This window comes from Oncorhynchus clarkii, chromosome 9 (assembly GCF_045791955.1).
Source record: "Oncorhynchus clarkii lewisi isolate Uvic-CL-2024 chromosome 9, UVic_Ocla_1.0, whole genome shotgun sequence".
NCBI classification, from domain to species: Eukaryota; Metazoa; Chordata; class Actinopteri; order Salmoniformes; family Salmonidae; genus Oncorhynchus; species Oncorhynchus clarkii.
The window spans coordinates 60,391,125-60,414,862 of record NC_092155.1 but is presented as its reverse complement, the minus strand read 5'-3'; the positions used below and the strand labels follow the sequence as shown (position 1 = coordinate 60,414,862).

Genomic DNA, 23,738 nt, shown 5'->3' with positions numbered 1-23,738 from the left:
ATCATATCAGACAGACTCACAGCCCTTTACCCATAGGTCTGTAGCCAGTATCTGTGCACACTCATGGACTGAGGGACAGTATGGGAATTTCAGGCCACGTACTGTTCGTATGCCAAGTCTGTGTGACACAGCCCCAAAGGGGTCATTACTGCTTCCATGCCTTTCTGTCCAGATAGCTGTTAACTGGCTGCTCTGTTGTGCATCTCCCTACCCATCTCTCTCCAACTCCCCACTCTGCATCCCTTTGCTCTTCTGCTATCTGTATAAACATATGGATGGCTTTGTAACCTCTTTGTCTGTTGATAATATGATTAGTCCTCCCTGTACTTTGTTACTTCCTCTAAAACTGTGAATTCAAATGTAACTAACCTGTCAGATAAGACGTACGACACGGCTGTGAATCAGTAATGATGATGAACATCTCCGGACCTCCGATGACCTGGGTTTGGAATGTAACATCATCTGTCATGTGTAACTAGCGTGTGACAATTATCTTCTTCTTCTCTTTCTCTCTCTCTCTCTCTCTGTGTGTGTGTTTCTCTCTCAGGGCAACAGAATGGAGGAGCAGCGATACACCTTTCCTCCCCCACTCAAAGTACGCTCTCGCTGGGTCTCCTGACCTCTCTCTCTCTCTCACAATACACCCGTTGTGTCACTACTCCTCATATCTTTCTGTATCTGACTACTGACTGTCGAATTGTATTAACTCAGTGGGCACATACTGGGCACAAACTGGTTGAATCAACGTCGTTTCCACGTCAATTCAATTGAATTACGTTGAACCAACGTTGAATTGACGTCTGTGCCCAGCGGGTATGCTCGAATCCAGCAGCCCTCCCTACCAACTAATGTATAGACTAACAAGGTTAGAATACAATTATTGTTACAGAGTAATATAAACATGATTGTCTGTTTATGCGTTAAACAGACAGGCACTTTGGCTGGATTCCATGGTAATAAAAGCATCACTTTAAATCAGTAGCATCAATTAAATCAGTTGTAGAGCACCACTGACTCTTACTGAGACAGATGAATAATTGATGTGTCTGTATTGTTGTCTTTGCAGACTGAAGAGGACTACATTCCTTACCCCAGTGTCCATGAGGTACATACAGAGACTCAACTTCAATTCAGTCATTTCACCAGTAACATGGATGTTGGCAATTTGTGCTTCATGGTTGATATTTCAGTATTCATTGAAAATCACTATCACATTTCTTGGGGGGAAAAATTACCCTCAAACCTCTTGTGTATTCTACTCTGTGTCATGAACCAGGTGTTGGGGAGAAAGAGTGGGTTCCCACTGATTCTGCTGCCTCAGTTTGGGGGTTACTGGATCGAGGGCAACAACCATGAGCTTGGTGACAGTGCTGAGCCAGACCAGATCCAGCCTCTGTCCCCCACCACACACAAGCTGGAGAGTAACTCCACCGCCAAGATGTACAGGAAGCACTTTCTGGGCAAGGTGAGGCTGAACACTGGGACTGTTGTGTTGGAGTTTGGCTGAGTGGTTATACTGCAGGAGACCGGGGTTCGATTCCCAGTTCATCCTTTTTGCAGTTTGTCTCCTCCTCTCCTTCCATCACATATTTTTCCAACTGCCTTTAAAACACAAGACAAAACAAACACTGTCTGTAGAATAATGAGGCTACAAGTGTATGAAACATTTGTTAAGCACCTTCTATTCATACAACATATTGCAGCCCAAAGGGCATACAACTAGTGTGAAGACACCATAACTCTCATAGATTCCTATTCATTATGGTAATGAAAGTGAATGAGTGTTAGAACAATCCCAGCTGGGTAACCTAATAAGAGCTACTCTACGTGTCGGGTGGCACTTCAGAGACGGGTGGTAATGAAGAGGCATTAGGCTTTGCCACATGTTTCACACCAGTCAGAGTAATATCAACTAATCTAATGTGCCCATAGAGGAGAGCAGAGACCTGAATGGAATGGCAGCAGTTGGTTAGCACATACAGTTGAGACATAGTTCATTAACTCATTGAAATGTGTTTGGGTTGGTGTGTGTGTGTGTATGAAAGACAGAAAATGTATTATTCAGCTAAACTCTGTCCTTGTGCTGTGTCCCCAGGAGCACTTGAATTACTACTCAGTGGACGGAACTCTGGGACATCTGGTGTTGTCCATGAAGTATGACGAGATCGGAGACCAGGAAGACCTCCGCCTCATGCTCAGGTTAAACACCCGTAGCCTCCTCCATCACCTCCTTCTCTCTGCTGGCTCTCATCTCTCTCTCCGTTCTCACCCCTTTCCCTTCCTCCTCTTTCATCCCCCCGTTCTCCTTTATCTGAATGCTGTGGATACATACAGTACATACAGTACTAAACTGTAAACATACTGGTATTGTTCACATCATTCTGTGTCTGTGCAACTGAGTAATGCAAAATGCACAGTTGTAACTGTTGTAATCAATGGAAAGTTGCTAAAAACAAGATTTTCCATTCACTTCCAGTGTTTATGAATCATTCCCTATCGTGGTGATAATCCCATCCTCATAGGAGTCATAAAGCCAGTGAGAGTGTAAACAGCACACTGTCATTTCTGCATGATGTGACAGATTTCGACAGTGTGTGGGTGGAGGGTAGAGGGATGCAGATGTAGGGACTAGGGCCAGGGCTGGGTTAGTTACAGTGGGTAGATGATCCATTCCAGATGCCCAGCCCATGTGACAGACTGACAGCTTCTAAGAAGCATAACTATGATCATGACGAGAACATGTTGTTGTGCTTGTCTAAACTACCAGGACCAAACTGGAGACATACCATGATGTTATCCCCATATCCTGTCTCACAGAGTTCCCTAACGTGGTGCAGATGGCCAAGGTGAGATCATGGTTGGGGATGAATATCAACACGTACTGTTTGTGGAAAAGATTTTGAAAAGTGTCATAATTGTACCGTGATTACATTCATTTGATCTCAGCGCAGTTATTTCTATGTTTTTATTTTTGACCCTTAGCTTGTCTGTGAAGAGGTGAATGTGGATCGTTTTTACCCTGTCCTCTACCCAAAAGTAAGCATTAGGTTTTGAAGTGTTCTCAGACATTTAACCACAGAAATGTGTTTTTTACGTGGATAATACAAATGTTGTACTCCTGACTATTCGTTCAAATTGTGATCTCTAAACAGGCTTCAAGACTCATTGTCAATTTTGATGAACACATTATAAGCAACAACTTCAAGTTCGGAGTCATCTACCAGAAATTTGGACAGGTGAGCCTTGGAGATACATTAAGATCAGTTAAAACGATTGGGAATCAAATCATCATCATCATAATGCCAAACTCTTCAATCCCACACAGACCCCCACATTGAACAACAAAAAAGACGAATAAATGAATGAGCACTTGACTTTTCCTACCAGCACTGACTCAGCTGATAGCTACTTTAATGAGGAAAAATGTACTTACTATGACTGTGATATGTGGTTGTCCCACCTAACCACCTTAAGATCTGTCGATCTGGAGCATCAGATAAATGACTAGAATGGAAAAGTTAATGTACTGAATGAGAGCTGACCTGAGTGCATTAACACGAGTACCATCTCTTGCAAATCTCATAAGAAAATGCACAATATGCTTATCCTCCTCCCCATCACATTAATAGTCTCTCTAAGCCTAAGCCAACCATATGTTTCTCTTCAATATTCCTTCTCATTACAATAACAACCCTATTGTTTATGGCACTGAGCCAGAGAAGCTGGAGAAGCCTCAGCATAGCCTCAGTAGAGAGTCATTGTATCCTCTGATGGAGCCTAGGGGGTGGAGCTCCACATCCTTGATCTTTAAACTCTAAAGGAAAGGGCCACACTCAGCAGAGGCTCGACCTCACAGGGGCTCCAGGGGCCTCAAGAACCCTCTCCTCTTCTTCTCAGCACCCAGAGAGACATTAACATACAGGAGAGACACTGAGGACTGGATACACACACACACACGCGCACACACAAACACACACAGACAAACACAAAGAAAGATTTTATGTGATCAAAGTGTCATTGTTCCTCACTCATTATTATAGTTCACGCATTATTATTATTATTATAGTTATTATAGTTCTATTCTATTCACAATATAGCGTAAATCTTAAGTATGTTATCATGAGAGCTTCATATACAATAAATTGTATAATCCTCATAGTGCTTTGGTCAGTGGTATTGTTTTCTGTTTCTGACTGCTGTTAGCCTCTATAAACTCCTGGTTTGCAGACATCAGAAGAAGAGCTGTTTGGGAACAGTGTTGAGAGTCCTGCCTTTGTTGAATTCCTTGAGTTTCTGGGGGAGAAGGTCGAGCTGCATGACTTCAAAGGGTAAGAACTTCACCACAACGTTCTAATGTACACAACCGTTCAGAAGTTTGGGGTCACTAAGAAATGTCCTTGTTATTGAAAGAAAAGCTAATAAAAGTTCCTGTAAAATAACATCAAATTGATCAGAAATACAGTGTAGACATTCTTAATGTTGCAAATGACTATTGTAGCTTGAAATGGCAGATTTTTAATGGAATATCTACAGGTGTACAGAGGCCCATTATCAGCAACCATCAGTCCTGTGTTCCAATGGCACGTTGTGTTATCTAATCCAAGTTTATCATTTTAAAAGGCTAATTGATCATTAGAAAACCCTTTTGTAATTATGTTAGCACAGCTGAAAACAGTTGTGATGATTGAAGAAGCAATAAAACGGGCCTTCTTTAGACTAGTTGAGTTCCTGGAGCATCAGCATTTGTGGGTTCGATTACAGGCTCAAAACGGCCAGAAACAAAGAAGTTTCTTCTGAAACTCACCAGCCTATTCTTGTTCTGAGAAACGAAGGCTATTCCATGCGAGAACTTGACAAGAAACTGAAGATCTCGTACAACGCTGTGTACTACTCCCTTCACAGAACAGCGCAAACTGGCTCTAACCAGAATAGAAAGAGGAGTGGGAGGCTCCGGTGCACAACTGAGCAGGAGGACAAGTACATTAGAGTGTCTAGTTTGAGAAACAGATGCCTCACAGGTCCTCAACTGGCAGCTTCATTAAATAGTACCCGCAAAACACCAGTCTCAAAAATATTAAGATGGGCAAAAGAACACAGACACTGGACAGAGGAAATCTGCCTAGAAGGCCAGCATCCCGGAGTTGCCTGTACTATTTAATGAAGTTTCCAGTTGAGGACTCTGTTTCTTAAACTTAAAAATGAAAAATCAGCTGTTTCCAGCTACAATAGTCATTTACAACATTAACAATGTCTACACTGTATTTCTGATAAATTTGTTGTTATTTTAATGGACAAAAACATTGCTTTTCTTTCAAAAACAAGAACATTTCTAAATGACCCCAAACTTTTGAACTGTAGTGTACATTCAATAGCAACAACCCCAATTGGTTGTGTCTTGAACAGTGTGCTGGAGATTGGACCATTCAGTGAAACCCTCTATCTATCTGACTAGGTTTCGTGGTGGGTTGGATGTGACCCACGGGCAGACAGGATCTGAGTCCGTCTACCACAACTACCGCAACAAGGAGGTCATGTTTCATGTGTCCACCAAGCTGCCTTACACTGAGGGGGACACACAACAGGTACTATTGCAAACCCCTCTGATCTCCTCCTACTGATGCAGACTGTCATCATCACACTGTTTATTCTGTTATGGATCATGTTTTAAATGAGTAGAAAGTTGTGTATTGGTATGACATGAGTATTGGTATCCATATGATCCGTTATGATTGGGAACATTGTGGAAGCATCCATAAAGCTTATGCATATTGTATGTTTTCTTTAGAAACAGTATCTTTCTCTTTCAGTGCAGTCTTCAGTGGAGCACTACTGTATAATGTCTTACAGTGTAAACTTCCTCAGTCTTCACTCATCAGGGAAACTGTCCCAACACAAACACAGACAGACACCTTATCAGAAGAATGTCTTAAGCCTATCTAGACGAACACACAGCATAAGTTATCAGGACGAACACACAATGTGTAATCAGAGCCCACAGCTGCAGTGAGAGCAGCTGATTGGTTTCCCTGAGAGTCAAGTCAATCAGAGCTGTTGTCCAGGTTTATATGGTGGAGCAGCAACCCTCCAACTGGTGTTGGTTTACCCTGGCTCATCTGTGGACAGACAGCAATCTGCCAAAACAAACAGGGAGAGAGAGGGGGAGAGGGGGAGAGACAAGGGACTCCCCAGAGTGGTAGAGATAGGCATTTGCAACATTCAGTAGTTTGAAAGTTGATAAAAAACTTGTATTACTCCTACTCAGGCAATACATGACAGACAAATGAATTACTGTTCTTGAAAGCATTTCCATGTGACATGAATGTTCAATACAGCTTTGCTTTACGTGCTGTCCTGTGTTGCAGTTGCAGAGGAAGAGGCACATAGGGAATGACATTGTGGCCATAGTGTTCCAGGAGGAGAGCACTCCGTTCGTACCAGATATGATCGCCTCCAACTTCCTCCATTCCTACGTAGTGGTGCAGGTGGAGAACGCCTGCACTGGTGATGTACTGTACAAGGTGCTAAAGCACTCCTTGATCTTCACTAAACTAGCCAACCAACATCATACCAAACATACAATACTGTGACCATTGATCATTCATGGCCAGTTTGATTGTCATCTGTTAGGTGTCAGTGACGGCGAGAAATGACGTACCTTTCTTTGGACCACCCCTGCCAGACCCGGCTGTCTTTAGAAAAGTAAGTTGGCACAACTACAATCCCAACTCCTTAAAACACCGGTCAGCTAGTGTTTTCTCTCTCCTCCTTCTTTTGTGTCACTCAGTCCAGTTCTCTTTTATCCCAGGGTCCAGAATTCCAGGAGTTCCTCTTCACGAAGCTCATCAATGCTGAGTATGCCTGCTATAAAGCTGAGAAATTTGCCAAACTGAAGGTGAGTTATTCAAAGGATCTCTGTCATTGTTTTCAGGAGCCAACTAAGGGACACAGGCCAGCATCCTTGGTAGACAGTGTTGCCAGCCTATCATTACATATTAACTGTCACCTGTTTGTGTTATCAGGAGCGTACACGGTCAGCCTTACTGGAGACATTGTATGAGGACTTGCACATCAACAGCCAGGCCATGATGGGTCTGGGAAGAGATGAGGACAAGATGGAGAACGGGTCCGGAGGAGGAGGGGGCTTCTTTGAAACCTTTAAGGTAACCCAGCACGGCTGGGAAAAGGCTTGGGGCAATAAGCTTAGTATGCACTGACTAATGTGTTTTTACATATGATCACTTGTTCCTAAATATGTGACAGTACTAAACGGAACACCCTCATAAAACTATTTGTAATTCATTTGAATTATGAAACTTAAACAGAGGATCATTTCCATCTTATAGTGACAGTTCTTTATACGCCACTATTTCTCTGTTGTTGCCCTTGGTTGTACGGGTTGTTGTCTGTCTGGGGGGTTCCAAGAATGTCCTTATCTATAATACAGGACACTGGCATCAACTGCTTGATCAGTCACCATTAGTCTGTCTGGGGAACATCCTTGTCTCTGTGCTCTGCTGCTCTGTCAAATGGCACACCAGCTTCTCAATGTCAAGCTTCATGTGGTGTTGTGTTCTGTCTGCAGCATGCTACCATGTGTTTGTGACATACATTTGACATACATTTCCTTCTCTGTTTCACCCTTCCAGAGTGAGGAGAGCGATGCTCCCTCTCCCTTCCCTGAGAAATCCTTGATAGAGCCCAGCCCCCTCACATGCGTGCCTACCTCAACTCACTAACTTCTAAAGCATGAAACACACAGAGAATCTCACTGCTGATAGGCACTTATCACAGTGGAAGGCTGTTCCTTCTCTTGCTAGAACAAAAGCGGTACCTACTGCGTGCCGACATGGTAGTGACGAACCTACCGCTTCTACTTGTAGAATCAGTGGCCAACAACTTCGCTTTGAGCCAATCAGAGAGCACGAGCTCCAACATGCGGGAGCCAACAAACAAAAATTAAAACAGAGGGCCTTTTCTCTGTACATCCACGGATGAGCCAGTCATACTTCATAGCAATGTAGGCTATGGGATGGTAGTTAGCTAAGCACACAACACTAAATACTTCCTCCAAGCTAGCTAACCAGTAGCTAGTATTGACATTATATTTAAGTCACAGTCGATTAGCTAGTTTCCATGAGCTATGTTGCGCTAGCTAGCGAACATGCTAAAGTTAGTTAGCTAGCTAAACATTTGGCTATGGGCTGGCACAGGCAGTATGAGATTATGGAGAGTGAATTTAATTGTTTATTCATCATCTTGCTAGGTAGTTATCTAGCTTTGGCCATCTGGCTAGCATCAACAAGGGCTTTCTATAAAAATAGAAACATTAGCGCAGGTAGCTTGGAATCTAAACCATAAGTATTACACACGGATATGCATTGGCAAAAAATGCTACTGCCACCTTCTGGTTCGGCTGTGTAAACAAGAGAGATTGACTGCCAACACTGTTCAGAGGTGCTAAATACTGTCGGCAGGCAAACATTTGACAATCCTACCGGTGTGTCTGAGCTTTAGCACAATAGTCTTGCACATGATTAGACTTGGACACTCACACAGCTAGAATTACTTGACTGTCACTACCCTTGCCTTTATATTAATAGTGGATGAGCTGAGTCATCTCTTTGGATCAAATGTGTTTTTAACATTGAATGCAATTTAATATTGTTTTCATTCTAAAAATTCCATGCATATGCATTGCATCAGAATGGGTCCCTGCACTGTATGCTCTGTGTACATGCCAGCTCCTGCTCCTGCTTTATGTTTGCTTTGTGATGTTTATATCAAGAACAAGCCTGTTAGTTATAAGAGTTCAAGGGGAGTGCGTAGTGCGTACATGGCGAGAATGTTTTTGGCATTTGTCAGACAGATGGAATGATATGTCTGACACTCCAGTGGCAGAAGAGTTGCCCTTCTAAGTGATACAAGTGTGGCTCATGACTGTTTGAATGTGTCCTGTATGTTTGGGATGTATTATACCACTAAGATTTTTGATGAAACTTATGATATACATTTATATCAAATCTGAGAGGAACCTAATTTGGGAAGTCACAAGATCTTTCTCTATTAAGTCATCCCCTTTGTCTAAGATGCCACATACATAGAAAAGACTCAAAGAAAACATATTGATGAAGCATGAAACAAATAACAAGTGCTTTGAAAAGTATTTGTAACTAACCTCTATGTGACTCTACTGGAGGCTTTCTTCTTGTTCGTGACCATGTCTGCTGCGCTCTCCAACGCTGTAACATATGTATGTGTACTTGTTTTCTACTCTTCCTCTTTCTTCACCATGACTCCATCATCCTCTTCTTTACAAGCCCAATTCTGTGGGCCATTTTTTCTCTCTGCTAAAGTGTGTCTCCCTATTTCACTGTCTGTGTCACACCCGTGGTGCCCAAAGTCTCACTCTCTGTCTATATTTTAAAACTGTGCTTTTATTTGTAAAGTTCAGATATAACACATGCTTTAAAGTATTTTGTTTTATTAACAAACAGTAACTTGCTGCATGTAATTAATCTCATGGTGTTTTTCTCTCTCTCTCTCTCTCTCTCTCTCTCTCTCTCTCTCTCTCTCTCTCTCTCTCTCTGTATGACTCAGTCATTGCTTGTCCCAGGGAAAAGTCCCAGTAAACATGGACGTCGAGGCAGTGCCATAGGGATAGGAACAGTAGAAGAGGTTCATATCTAATTCTAACTACTCCCTCCTTCCTACTCTTCTTCTCTGTGTCTTATTTCTCAGCATGACTACACTGCATCCTGACAAACACTTTTCCTGTGGTTGGTCAGTGAACCACAACTTTAGGATTCCAGGGCAACCCCTCCAGAAATGCAAAAGGACGACTCGTATTATGAAATATGTGAATGTCTCAGCAGGAGATTGCATCTATAGAGTATTATACACCTATTTTAAAGCTATGGTATGACTGAGGCTTGTGAAATGACTTGCCTCGCTCAACTGGTTGAACTACATAACACACTGTACTAGCCTTTGATCCATATGACATCAGATATACTGTAGGTACAACACTAGCACAAATAACGTTTTGTATAAGTGCATAGAGACAAGTGGTCCGTTTAATGCCCATAGCCGTCACTTAACTGGTCTTTTTTTTGCACATTTCCTTGTTTTGTTATTATATTGTATTGTGTTTTCACCCTCTGTAGTCTCCACAAGCATATCTCTCAACATGTAAATCTTGTTTAGCTAATTGTCCATTTGTTTAAAACTATGAATATTAATGGTTTAGAGAACATAGATTCTTTTCAAGCTCTTTGAAGCCCACATTAGACACAAGCTATTTTTCAAGTCCTTATTTTGAGAGCTTACAAAGGGAGATTGAGTGAACAAAGTGTTCAGTCAGAAAGCACATTTTAGTGGTCAGCCCTGGAGCGCTACAACTCATCTTTCATCTCATGCTCTGCTCTCGCTAGCCAATCTGAGTGGAACTGGGGCTTGTTGCTAAGACTCTAAGTGCATATTCGAATGTTTTCTTATCTCTGTTAGCCACAACTCCAAGGCATAAGAATGGTTACTCTGTACGTAGCCTGATAAAAATGATTAATTCTTATGCAAGATAGAACATCTTGTACTTTCCGCAGAGACGGTTAAATTGTCTCACGATTTACAGTGAATAATGATACAATACCTGGAAAGTCATGATATTTGTAAAACACAAGGGATGACATACTGTGTAATAACACCTAACGTACTGGAAACAAATGAACAGAGCATAACGATGCAATAACCACCACATTAAAGACAGAGACCATGTTCTTGGCTATTGATATGCTGTTATTGTGAAAGATATGGTGTCATGGATGCTCACTGGTTGTTTTCTTCTTGTCCTGTCAGTCTCTGATCATCCCTGGGAAGAGTCCAACCAGGAAAAAGTCTGGTCCCTTTAGCTCCAGACGCAGCAGTGCCATCGGTATTGAGAATATCCAGGAAGTCCACCAGAAAATGTAAGTGTGACCTAGTCACATAACATGTTGATAGATGTTTGTATATGATGTTGATACAGTGGGTATCATAAGTATTCACATTTTGTTACGTTAAGATGTGGGATTTAAATGAATTTAATTGTGATGTTTTTGGAATGCTCTATAATGTCAAAGTGGAAGAAAAATGCTATCATAACGTTTTTACATGTTTTAATTTATGAAAAATAAAACACTAATATACGTTGATTAGATAAGTATTTACCTCCCTGAGTCAGTCCATGTTAGAAACACTTTCTTGGGTAAGTCTCTAAGAGCTTTGCACACCTGGATTGTGCAATATTTGGCCATTCTTTTTTCACATATTCTTCAAGCTCTGTCAGGTGTTGGGGATCATGGATAGACAGCAATTTTCATGTCTTGCCATAGATTTTCAAGCAGATTTAAGTCAACTATAACTTGGCCACAGGAACATTCACTGTCTTCTTGCTAAACAACTCCAGTGTAGATTTAGCCTTGTGTTGTAGGCCATTGATTAAAGGTAAATTCCTCTACCCAGTGGTGTAAATCAGACTGAAGGACGTTTTGCTCTAGGATTTTGTCTGTGCTTAGCTCCATCCAGTTTATTTTTATTCTGAAAAACTCATACCATGATGCAGCCACCACCATGCTTGAAAATAAGGAGGCAGTTTCTCAGAGATGTGTTGTGTTGGATTTGCCCCAAACTTTTAGGCCAAAAAAGTATTCCTTTGTTGTGTTTTTTTGCAGGATTACTTTTGTGCCTTTTTATTCTGTATATTTATTATTATTTTGACTACAATGTTGCTAATCCATCCTGTTTTCTCCTATCACAGCCATTGAACTGTTTTAAAATCACCAATGGCCTCATGGTGACATCCCTGAGCAGTTTCCTTCCTGTCCTGCAGCTCAGTTCAGAAGGACAATTGTATCTTTGTTGTGTCTGGGTGGTTTAATACTTCATCCACAGCATAATTATTAACTTGACCATGCTAAAAGAGATATTCAATGTCTGATTTGTTATTGTTATCTATCTACCAATCACTGCCCTTCTTTGAGGCTTTTGAAAAGCTCCATGGTCTTTGTAGTTGAGTCTGTGCTTGAAATGTAATACTTGACTGAGGGACCTTACAGATGTTGTATGTATGGGGAACAGAGGAAGTGGTAGTCAATAAAAAATCATGTTTAGCCCAATTATTTCACACATTTCAGTCCATGTAACTTATGTTGAGACAGATTTTTACTCCTGATCTACATTTTAGTTATTATATTTTTATTAATTTGTTAAAATATGTATAATTTCTTTTCACTTTGACATTATGGAGTATCTGGTGTAGATCTAAATTAAATCTATTTAAATCACACTTTGTCACGCAACAAAATGTGAAAAACTCCAAGGGGGTTAATGGTTATGATACCCATTATATGTTAGGTATAATATCCTGTGTTTCTGTCTGATGTCCTGATCCTGTGCCTGTATCTATCACCCTGTCCCTGTCCCTGTGTCTGTATCCATCTATCGCCCTGTCCCTGTATCCATCTATCGCCCTGTCCCTGTATCCATCTATCGCCCTGTCCCTGTATCCACCTATCGCCCTGTCCCTGTATCCACCTATCGCCCTGGCCCTGTATCCATCTATCGCCCTGTCCCTGTATCCATCTATCGCCCTGTCCCTGTATCCATCTATCGCCCTGTCCCTGTATCCATCTATCGCCCTGTCCCTGTATCCACCTATCGCCCTGTCCCTGTATCCATCTATCGCCCTGTCCCTGTATCCATCTATCGCCCTGTCCCTGTATCCATCTATCGCCCTGGCCCTGTATCCACCTATCGCCCTGGCCCTGTATCCACCTATCGCCCTGTCCCTGTATCCACCTATCGCCCTGGCCCTGTATCCATCTATCGCCCTGTCCCTGTATCCATCTATCGCCCTGTCCCTGTATCCATCTATCGCCCTGTCCCTGTATCCACCTATCGCCCTGTCCCTGTATCCACCTATCGCCCTGTCCCTGTATCCATCTATCGCCCTGTCCCTGTATCCATCTATCGCCCTGTCCCTGTATCCATCTATCGCCCTGTCCCTGTATCCACCTATCGCCCTGTCCCTGTATCCACCTATCGCCCTGTCCCTGTATCCACCTATCACCCTGTCCCTGTATCCACCTATCGCCCTGGCCCTGTATCCATCTATCGCCCTGTCCCTGTATCCATCTATCGCCCTGTCCCTGTATCCATCTATCGCCCTGTCCCTGTATCCATCTATCGCCCTGTCCCTGTATCCATCTATCGCCCTGTCCCTGTATCCATCTATCGCCCTGTCTCTGTATCCACCTATCGCCCTGTCCCTGTATCCATCTATCGCCCTGTCCCTGTATCCATCTATCGCCCTGTCCACTCCCCACTCAGCAGCAGCCACAGCGGTAGGGAGTGTTTACCTGGCACACAGAAGACTCCTGACAGTGACCATGCCTCTCAGGACCCAAAGTCTGAGAACTCCTCCAATCAAAGCTCACCAGAAGTGCTCATTACAAAGAACATGTGAGTAGATTACATTTTAACACAGCTATACAATGCATTCGGAAAGTATTCAGACCCACATTTTGTTACGTTACAGACTTATTCTAAAATGGCTAAAATAAAATCCTCATCAATCTACACACAGTACCACACAATGACAAAGCGAAAACAGGTTTTTAGACATTTTTGAAAAATGTATTCAAAATAAAAAACAGACATACCTTATTTAAATAAGTATTCAGACCCTTTGCTTTGAGACTCAAAATTGAGCTCAGGTGTATCCTGTTTCCACTGATCATCCTTGAGATGTTTCTACAACTTGATTGGGGTCCACCTGTGGTAAATTAAATGTATTGGACAAGATTTGAAAAGGCACACACCTGTCTATATAAGGTCCCACAGTTGACAGTGCATGTCAGAGCGAAAACCAAGCAATTGTCTGTAGAGCTCCGAGACAGGATTGTGTCGAGACACAAGTCTGGGGAAGTATACCAAAAATGTCTGCAGCGTTGAAGGTCTGCAGGAACACAGTTGCCTCCATCATTCTTAAATTGAAAAAGTTTAGAACCACCAAGACTCTTCCTAGAGCTGGCCGCCCGGCCAAACTGAGCAATCGGGGGAGAAAGGCCTTGGTCAGGGAGGTGACCAAGAACCCCATGGTCACTCTGACAGAGCTCCAGAGTTGCTCTGGGGAGATGGGAGAACCTTCCAGAATGACAATCATCTCTACAGCACTCCACCAATCAGGCCTTTATGGTAGAGTGGCCAGACGGAAGCCACTCCTCAGTAAAAGGCACATGACAGCCCGCTTGGAGTTTGCCAAAATGCACCTAGGACTCTCAGACCATGAGTAGGCTCGTGTCACTGGGCAGCTCTCAGCTGTGCTTCCCTTTGTAGTCTGTAATGGTTTGCAAGCCCTGCCACATCCAATGAGCATCAGAGCCAGTGTAGTACGATTTGATCTTAGTCCTGTATTGTTGCTTTGCCTGTTTGATGGTTAGTCAGAGGGCATATGGGGATTTTTTTATCAGCTTCTTGGTTAGAGTCCCATTCCTTGAATTCAGCAGCTTTAGCCTTTAGCTCAGTGTGGATGTTGTCTGTAATCCATGGCTTCTGGTTGGGGTATGTACATAGGGTCATTGTGGGGATGATGTCATCGATGCACTTATTGATGAAGCCAGTGACTGATGTGGTGTACTCCTCAATGCCGTCAGAGGAATCCCGGAACATATTCCAGTCTGTGCTAGCAAAACACTCCTGTATCTTAGCATCTGCTTCATCTGACAACTTTTCTTGATCGTGTCACTGGTGCTTCCTGCTTTAATTTTGGCTTGAGTGCGGTCTTAGTGCCAGCCTCAGTCTGTGGTGGTATATAGACAGCTACGAAAAATACAGATGAAAACTCTCTAGGTAGATAATGTTGTCTACAGCTTATCATGAGATACTCTACCTCAGGTGAGCAAAACCTCGAGACTTCCTTAGATATCGTGCACCAGCTGCTATTTACAAAGTACATGGTCCACCGCCCCTTATCTTACCAAACGCCGCTGTTCTATCCTGCCGATACAGCGTATAACCAGCCAGCTGTATGTTGATAATGTTGATTAAAGAACGTGGCAATGTACAGACCATGAGATCCTCGATGAAAACCTACACCAGAGCGCTGTGGAATTTCTGGGGGGGAAAAGTCATGGGGTCTGAATACTTTCCGAATGCACTGTATAGGCCAATATTATCATTCACATTAAAATGTAAGCATCATATCAACATGAGTAGTGCACGATCAAGTTCAACATCACTAGGACAATGTGATTTAGGTACCCCCCCCCTTCCCAAATATCCTACAATATGTACGTCTTCTACTCCAGACAGTGTATGTGTGACAGTGCCTGGTTCTATTGGTGGACTATTAATGCAGGCATGGTCCTGTCACATTGTGGATGGCTGACTGACTGACTCAGGATGTAGTTTTGCTCTTTGTAACAACAGGGCTCAGTCTATCCCTGAGGGTCACGACCTTTCCCGCTCCTCCTCCAATGACAGCAGCTTCGCCAGTGTGGTGGAGGAGAACGAGACCGAGGCCACGGAGGACTATGACACTGGCATGGTGAGTGTGTGTGTGTGCTTGTGTGTGTAGGTGCATGCCCGCGTTGTGTGTGTATGTGTGTGTGCGTGTTTTGCCCATGCTTCTAACCTTTTGCGTGTGTTCCCCAGGAGAGCCTGTCATCATCGGGGACGCCACACAAGCAGGACTCGTTAACCTGCAACACATGGCTAGAGGACAGTATGAGCAGCACAAGCACCACCAGCCGAGGCAGCTCGCCAGGTGAGAAGGGGAGCCTGGGGGCCTAGGAGGCTAGGAGGCTAGGGAGCTAAGAGGAGAATGTAGACGTACACAAAAGAGGGCATAAGGTACATATGAGTCTCGAAGTCAGTTACTGTTGCTTGCCAGGTTGTTATTGTAAAAGGGGGTTGGTTAAATAAAGGTCATACCAAAATAAATACATTTGGCAGTTTGATGATGTAGATATGTCTGATTTATAGGCGTATTGAGTCAGAGAAGGCCATATACTGTACATTTCTCCCAGTACAACCTGGTCCAGGATCATAACTGTTGAGGTCATGTGTTTTATTATCCAGGTCCTGGTCAACTTGATGGGGGTAAAGGGTCAGAGATCCGCATTAAACTGGACCGGCCAAAAGATAGTCGGTCCTCATCGGTGAGACATCATCCATACTGGGTCTAGGCCTCAAAGGGCTAGGGGTCTACAGCTGTTCCTCTGTCTAATACAATAGTTCAGATTGTACAGTTTGAAATGCCTTGCTCACTATAAATAGATGTGTGCTCTCTGCCTTTGCATGAATTCTTATTTGATTCTATTAAGTGAACATTGGCATTGTAACTTCAGATGTTGTACTGTTACTGCGGCTGCTGTTGTATTCTCATTACTATGGTCATGTGATAACTGTTGTAGTTGTTGTGTAACTCCTTCTTGCTCTCTATGCATCTCTGTCTGTGTACCCTTCCTGTCCAGAACTGTTAGCCTGGTTATTTCCTGGGTGTCCATCTGTAGGTTGCCTGTCTCTCTCTGAATGGGGTTCTATCATGGATGAATGATTTAGAAAGCCATTATACAGTATATACTGTAACTACTGTACATGTATTTCCTCATTAGTGTTTTAGAACTCCTCAAAAGAACACACATCCTGCCCTGCTTATCCACTTATATACTGTAGCCTCATTTACATTTAATTTTGTCATGTCAACTTTAAGTAAGAGTCTTGTCTTGTGTCTCCTATCCCTAAAGCATTCCCATAAGACACAATCCTTCTGGGAGGTGAGACGAGCACAGGCTTTCGCCGTAACCAAGGATGATGATGAGGATGAGGTGGACCCTGGATAGTCTGCTAGTCAGTGAGGCCAGACCACCCCTTCCCAGAAGCCCCGGCGGTGGCGGTGGTGGTGTCGTACCAGGAGAGGAAGTCAAACACAGAGGGGCCAACTTTTGCACAGTGTCGTTTCGTTCTGCTCACTCCCTCGCCTCTGTCTGTACACACATCTTCTGCCTGGTTTTGTGTAAATAGGTGTATTTGTCTCAGTGAACAAATGGTACCTTTGGTTCAGTTTTGTTGACGCCTACTGTATGTAGACACGTGGATCACACGGTAGCTATAGCGACATTGAACTCTGCCAGAGACTTTGGGAGGGGCATGTTGGTATAGTCACATGGATTGTACAATATAGTGACAGTAGCACTGCCTGAAAAAATCTATTAATTGAACCTATTTCATTCCAAATACCAAATATCCAACAACAAATAAATGTTCATTTTTAATTGTAGGTTATGTTGAATACAGTTGAATGTGGTAGTGATTTTACAGGTAAAGTCATTGTAATTTGTCTATTAGCCATAGCTTTAACTGTACAGTCAAAAACAGTTGCTTTGACAGTGAATATTTTCTTCTCAATATACAATAGCTGGGATATTGTCATCACAATATACAATGTACTTCAAGCCTCGCCTGCTCATACTGTAAATTAAATTGAAGATAGATATGTAACCAGAAAGAATGGACATAGCCTTAAACTTTTCAAACACAATTTTTCTATACCTTCATTATTCATTTCTACCGTTATCAACATGGCCAGAAGCAGCCAGTAATTGGACAATGCGTGGTTTCAGATTACATGGATATGGGGAAGTTCTGTTTTATGTTCCACACTGTTTTTGCACACAGGATGCTCATTGCTAACTGGTACCTATTTATTATTGTGAACCACCGTACATTTGTATCATTGTAAGCTAACAGGCAATTTTAGCTTTGTTCTTTCTGTCCTCAGAAACAGCTCTCTGTTATGATGTGTATCAAGCAGGTTACTGAGGTCAGGTATGTAGAAATGTGTTGATGACTACAAGGGTAATTCATAACTGTATTGGATAATCTACTGTATTAGTCCATCTAATCAACTTGTCTGCCGAGCTACAGTACTCTATATAACAAATCCTGTAGCTTAAGTGTTGCCATCAGTACCGTCGAAGAAAGACATGTTTGTATTTATTTATTTGGTTTTATTTGGGGATGAGATGGGGCACCACTGTATGCCTATTATTATACAGTATATTTCACTGTTTTATAAAAAGTCTTAGGCTGTTGATAGATTGATAATGTACAGAGATGAATACTTCAGTTTGTGCCTGTTATATAGAGTATGGTCCTACCCACCATGGAACCTCAGATGACACTACATGCCAGATCTACTTTTGCCCAACAATTACATTTCTTCAAGTGGAAATCCTGATTGTGTCATACAGTCAGTTATACATAATAAATACAACCCTGTTTATTCTATTGAGTACTGACAAATGTTCACATTGTGTGCCATCTTTTTATTACTGGTGCTGTTAGCTTTCAAGTACAATTTGAAAATAAGTTTTAAAATAAACAAAAACTAACCCACACTGTCTGCTCAATAAAAGGTAAAAAGCTAACTATAAAGTAACTTGTGGTTGCCTTATGTGTGAGGAATGGCAACATAGACCCAAAAAGGTTGAATGTAGAACAGGCATTGATTGAACAGATACTGTATATGTCTATCTAACTAAAATTGCCCTGATAGCATTTATATTCAATTGCCTTATGGATATTATTTCATTCTTATATCTATAGTTTGTGAATAATGCTACTGTACACATTCACCTCTTGCCCTAGATCCCTGTTTAGAGATGACTTAAAGAAAGATGCAGTTCATCATTTGGTATTTCCTCCCAACGTTTATCCTAACTACAACAGGGTTCCACAAGCCATCATAACACTTGTGACAGTTAAACAATTAAACGTGTGTAGCCTACTGTATACCTCTTTATCGTTTTTTTACTGAATGAAACCATTGAAGGAATGTCCCATAAATACGTTATTAGATGTGGATAATACCACCAGTCTCGAAAAGTAGAGCCCTCTAGAAGTGGAGGCGCCTCTACTCCTCTCCTCTTACATGCTATAACTGTGCCACATGGACCAGAGCAGCATAATAATGAATGTTCCTTCCAATCGCCACAGGTTTTTATTTATTTCAGCTGTTCAGAAAGATAGGCTACATCATCATGGTTCAGAAGAGGGTGAGTAAAGATAGAAACGTAAAGAGAGGTGGAGTGTGCGCAGTAGTTACGTGGTGTGCGTAAAATAACACTTGCGCAGAACGTGATCCGCATTCTTAGCTTTGAGCAAAAGGTTTCCGTAGCGGCCGTGCGTGAGCGAAAACTCTGTATTCGTAGCCATGGCCTAATAATTATTGAGTCAGTAACTTATCAACAACAAGGGGGCTAGAAATTGTATCAATGTGTGAAAATGACTGCGACAGATGCATTATGTCTTGCTGAGTTTAGAATTTTCTAGAGAAAATTGTATTATTTTTTACCTCGCTACAGTACCGTTTAAAAAAAAATAAAGATTCATGGCTTTTTGGGGAAGCAAAGTTTGATGTAGTGAGCGAGTGCACCATGCTTTCTGTTGCCTGTACAGCAAAGCCACACACATTTACATAGGAAAACTAAACTAAATGTCCCTTCCCACTGGGCACCAACATTGTTTCAATGTAATTTGTAAACGTATCGTGACATGAATCTATCAAATTTCAACCCCAGGATTATGTCATCATGGTAACCAATTTTCTGCATAGACAAACCTTATATAAAATATGTTGAATTTGTACCCTTGAAACAACGTCAGTAGGCTGGGCAGCACCTCCTACAGGAGAATTGATCTATCTACAGCTACACCTTTGGTCTCTCAACCTTGGTTTGAACTAATCCCCTGCTTAGCTTTAGATATTTACCACTGACTACTACCAATGTGCTATGGTGAGAAAAACTATTGAGCGGTCTCTACTTAAAATTGTTATAGATTGACTGTTGATATTAAAGTAATTTCAAGGTATGTGTTTAAGAGAGCAAATCAAATGGTACCATACTTTATGAATCAACTGTATATCATCATGAATACTTTTTATGTCTATATAGCTTATGAGATGTCATTAGCAGCTATTGTTTCAATTCAACCCAGGATTCACCTAAGAATATACAATACATATAGGACTAGGGTTTTAAGCTTTGGTTGATTTCAAATGGAATCTACAAGTTAATAATTAATATGTTGGATTCACATCTAAACCAAAAATATAAGTTAAAGAATAGGACTAAATCAAATAAAACTTTATTTAAAGTTTGATTTGATTTAGTCATATTCTTGAACTAACGTTTTTGGTTGTTGATGGAGACAACATATCAATGATTAATTTGTAGACAAAGTGGAATTAAAGCCAGGCTAAGTCAGTGGCACAGATGGAACTATCCAAGCAGAATATGCATCTCCTTCAAATGTTGATGTTTGATTGTGTTGGCAACCAAACACAATTCAATATCACTTTTGCAATAGAGTAGATAGTTATGTTTTTTTATGCCAATTTGTACACTGAGTGTACAACACATTAGGAACTTTTCTAATATTGAGCTGCACCCCCTTTTCCCTTCAGAACAGCCTCAATTCGTCGGGGAATGGACTCTACAAGGTGTTGAAAGCGTTCCACAGGGATGCTGGCCCATGTTGACTCCAATGCTTATCACAGTTGTGTCAAGTTGGCTGGATGTCCTTTGGGTGGTGGAACATTCTTGATACACATGGGAAACTGCTGAGTGTGAAAACCCCACAAGCGTTGGTTGCAGTTCTTGACACAAACTGGTGCGCCTTGCAGCTACTACCATACCCCGTTCAAAGGCACCTAAATATTTTGTCTTGCCCATTCATGTCTCAAGGCTTAAAAATTCTTCTTTATCCTGTCTCCTCCCCTTCATCTACACTGATTGAAGTAGATTGAACAAGTGACATCAATAAGGGATCATAGCTTCGACCTGGATTCATTTGGTCCATCTTTGTCATGTGTTCATAATGTTTTGTACGCTCAGTGGAAGTCTCCCGATGCAAATCTAAGTCTAATACATTCAAAGTGCGATTCCAACAGGTTTATACTTTTATTGTGTCAAACTAACTAATTATTGTCTTTCGTAGAATGTATATAGCAACATTCCGACCTTGTTTAGCATTATCTAGTCCAAATATGTCATGATTCCACTATTGGTATCCGGTTTATGGACTTTTAATGGGGACTTTTATTTTAAAGGCGAACTGTAAATGCCATTACTGTGACAAATCTCATTGTGGCTAGCTTCCACTCCAACAATGGATGTTTTTTTTAAATGTGTTTTTAAACCTGACCCTAACCTTAAATTAAGACCAAAAAGCACATTTTTGTTTTTATGATGTATAGCCAATTTTGACTTGTGTTGGTGGTAGCTAGCTAGTGGAAACCAAGTGGCTCGGGGCTGACTGGAAGTCTTTTTCTGGAGTCACATTAAAAATGAAAATCTATGCTAATGTTAGCTACACTTGTAGCTATTGCCAAGTAAGTAATTGGGAATCAATTAGTTTGATTGTCGATTCAATCATGTGTTGTTAGTAAACGTCATACTGGAAATACTGTTTGGGTACTATTTCATCATAGTCTGAGTGTTCAGAGTAGCGTAAACTAGCTAGCCAGCAAAGCAGCTACCATTCTAGGAAATCAACAGGATCTCTGTGGTAGCTGTCAGCTAAGCTAATGTTAGATAGCAGCTGGCTAGTTACCAGGTAACTGCCTGAAGTGTAAACTATGGGCCAGCAATACAGTTAGTTATAGGGAAATTTCACAATTTCTCATCTTCATATTTGTATTCATAATCTCCAGCACCTCCTTAGCATCAACATATGTGAAAATTGTAGTAAAAAAGATAGATACAGTGGGGCAAAAAAGTATTTAGTCAGCCACCAATTGTGCAAGTTCTCCCACTTAAAAAGATGAGAGAGGCCTGTAATTTTCATCATAGGTACACTTCAACTATGACAGACAAAATGAGAAAAAAAAATCCAGAAAATCACATTGTAGGATTTTAATGAATTTATTTGCAAATTATGGTGGAAAATAAGTATTTGGTCACCTACAAACGAGCAAGATTTCTGGCTCTCACAGACCTGTACCTTCTTCTTTAAGAGGCTCCTCTGTCCTCCACTCGTTACCTGTATTAATGGCACCTGTTTGAACTTGTTATCTTTTTAAGTGGGAGAACTTGCGCAATTGGTGGCTGACTAAACACTTTTTTGCCCCACTGTAAGTGTTTTCAATGACATCATCAACCAATTAGTAGGCAATGCCTACTCATAATTGTTTAAAATTACAGAATGCACACCAATGATGTCATTGGAAACACTTATTTCCTCTATCTTTTTTTAGTACAAAACATAAAAATGTGCAATTTTCACATACGTTGATGTTGTGGTGGTGCTGGACATGATGGAAATTAAGTTGAAAATGTGTGAAATTTCCCTTTAATATTGCAGGTTTTACATCTGACATGACTGTTGTTATCTAACATTTTTTCTTAGGGTACTGCATGCACTGGAGAAACATACTCACTCATTAATTCCTAATGACTTCACTTGAATAGTCATAGATATGTTTATCTCAAGGTTGGCCCCTCACCTAAGTCTGCTTTGCAGAGGAACTGGTAAGTGTGTCAAGACATGCCAGATCTATAGCTAACCTAAAGTGTGGCACTATCACTTGAAAACAGTAAATTAATACAATTCTGTTTATTCTCCTTCAATGCTCAGGTGCACTTCAGACTCCAGGACAGTCATTGAGTGAATCTTTTCTTCCTGTCTTTCCTACTCGTTGCTCTTCTCTAAATGTAAAACCAGCAGCAGACAACACACAGCCTCCCCAACACTGGAGCCAGAGCTGGAAGAGTTCCTCATCCCTCGTAATCCATCAGTGTCCCCACATAAGAGCTGGCTCTAGCTGCACTACTCCCTCCCCTTCTAGTGTCTCCTCTGCCTTGGAGGACACCACAGTACTGCCCCCGTTAATTAAGAGGCCCTCTCCTGGAGGAGGGTGAAGGCTCAGTAACTAAGTAGCTCAGAATCTCCACTGTAAGAACGTGCTGGAGATCCGGCGGTGGAAGATGAACAGGCACAAGTACAAGAAGCTGCTGAAACGCACCAAGTTCCTGAGGAGGAGAGTGTTGGATGGCAGGAGGAAAAAGAAGCAGGTCAGGGTTTTGGCTGGAGATGGGAGGAAGAATGTTGTGCTCTTAGTTGTTATTGTTATGAGTATGAACTCTTAACTGCACAGCTCTCTAAGTTTACCTCAGCAATAATGTTCCCAACGCATTCCTCATATTATGAACAGACCTGTTTACTGTATTATTATAGCCATTATGAGATATCTAACAGTGACTGTGTCCTTGTATCCAGAAACGCTTTGAGAAGGATCTTCAGAGGATCTGGATGTGAGCTGGACTGAAGAAATCCCCAGAAGGATGGAATATACAGAGGATCTTCAACAAACAATCCAAAGTCTCAGAGAGATTGAAGAGTACAGACTGAACGTCTGTAGTCCAGTCTGTACTCTTCTGGCACACTGCTGACTGACAGGAATCACATGCTTCTCATCAGCCTGCTCTCCTCTCTGCTACTTGAAATAAGCCATTAGTGATGTGGACATTTTCCAGTTGTGTTCTGCCCTCTCCTGTTAAGTGTGATGGTTGTTGCAAGTAGGTGAAAAAATCATCCTGATTATTCACTCTACTTATCTTATTTAATATATCATACCAGTATGTTCATACCTTCTTAGAATAGGCTGTTATTTAATACCTTCTCCTATGCAGTTTCCTAAG

The 23,738-nt window shown here is 41.7% G+C and overlaps 1 protein-coding gene and 1 pseudogene across 12 annotated transcripts in view; both read left to right on the top strand.

The window, feature by feature from the left end:
- LOC139416656 (rap1 GTPase-activating protein 1-like) overlaps nt 1-18,434 on the top strand; it is an 84,927-nt gene extending 66,493 nt beyond the window's left edge. For 3 of the 12 annotated variants that reach the window (XM_071165593.1, XM_071165590.1, XM_071165597.1), the window contains 20 exons: nt 548-595; nt 1,067-1,105; nt 1,277-1,465; nt 2,096-2,199; nt 2,768-2,846; nt 2,983-3,036; nt 3,153-3,236; nt 4,228-4,328; nt 5,453-5,582; nt 6,363-6,518; nt 6,628-6,699; nt 6,806-6,892; nt 7,020-7,160; nt 9,598-9,675; nt 10,852-10,961; nt 13,366-13,494; nt 15,442-15,580; nt 15,688-15,799; nt 16,114-16,193; nt 16,782-18,434. In XM_071165593.1, the coding sequence (XP_071021694.1) occupies nt 548-595; nt 1,067-1,105; nt 1,277-1,465; nt 2,096-2,199; nt 2,768-2,846; nt 2,983-3,036; nt 3,153-3,236; nt 4,228-4,328; nt 5,453-5,582; nt 6,363-6,518; nt 6,628-6,699; nt 6,806-6,892; nt 7,020-7,160; nt 9,598-9,675; nt 10,852-10,961; nt 13,366-13,494; nt 15,442-15,580; nt 15,688-15,799; nt 16,114-16,193; nt 16,782-16,877 (2,028 nt within the window). In that variant the 3' untranslated portion in view covers nt 16,878-18,434. Of the gene's footprint in view, nt 1-547; nt 596-1,066; nt 1,106-1,276; nt 1,466-2,095; nt 2,200-2,767; nt 2,847-2,982; nt 3,037-3,152; nt 3,237-4,227; nt 4,329-5,452; nt 5,583-6,362; nt 6,519-6,627; nt 6,700-6,805; nt 6,893-7,019; nt 7,161-9,597; nt 9,676-10,851; nt 10,962-13,362; nt 13,495-15,441; nt 15,581-15,687; nt 15,800-16,113; nt 16,194-16,781 lie in introns of all 12 variants that reach the window. The other 9 variants (XM_071165592.1, XM_071165596.1, XM_071165599.1 and 6 more) reach the window with 7 other exon arrangements.
- A 4,082-nt stretch (nt 18,435-22,516) lies between these two features.
- On the top strand, nt 22,517-23,448 carry LOC139417581 (small ribosomal subunit protein mS38-like; annotated as a pseudogene).
- The last annotated feature ends 290 nt before the right edge of the window (nt 23,449-23,738 follow it).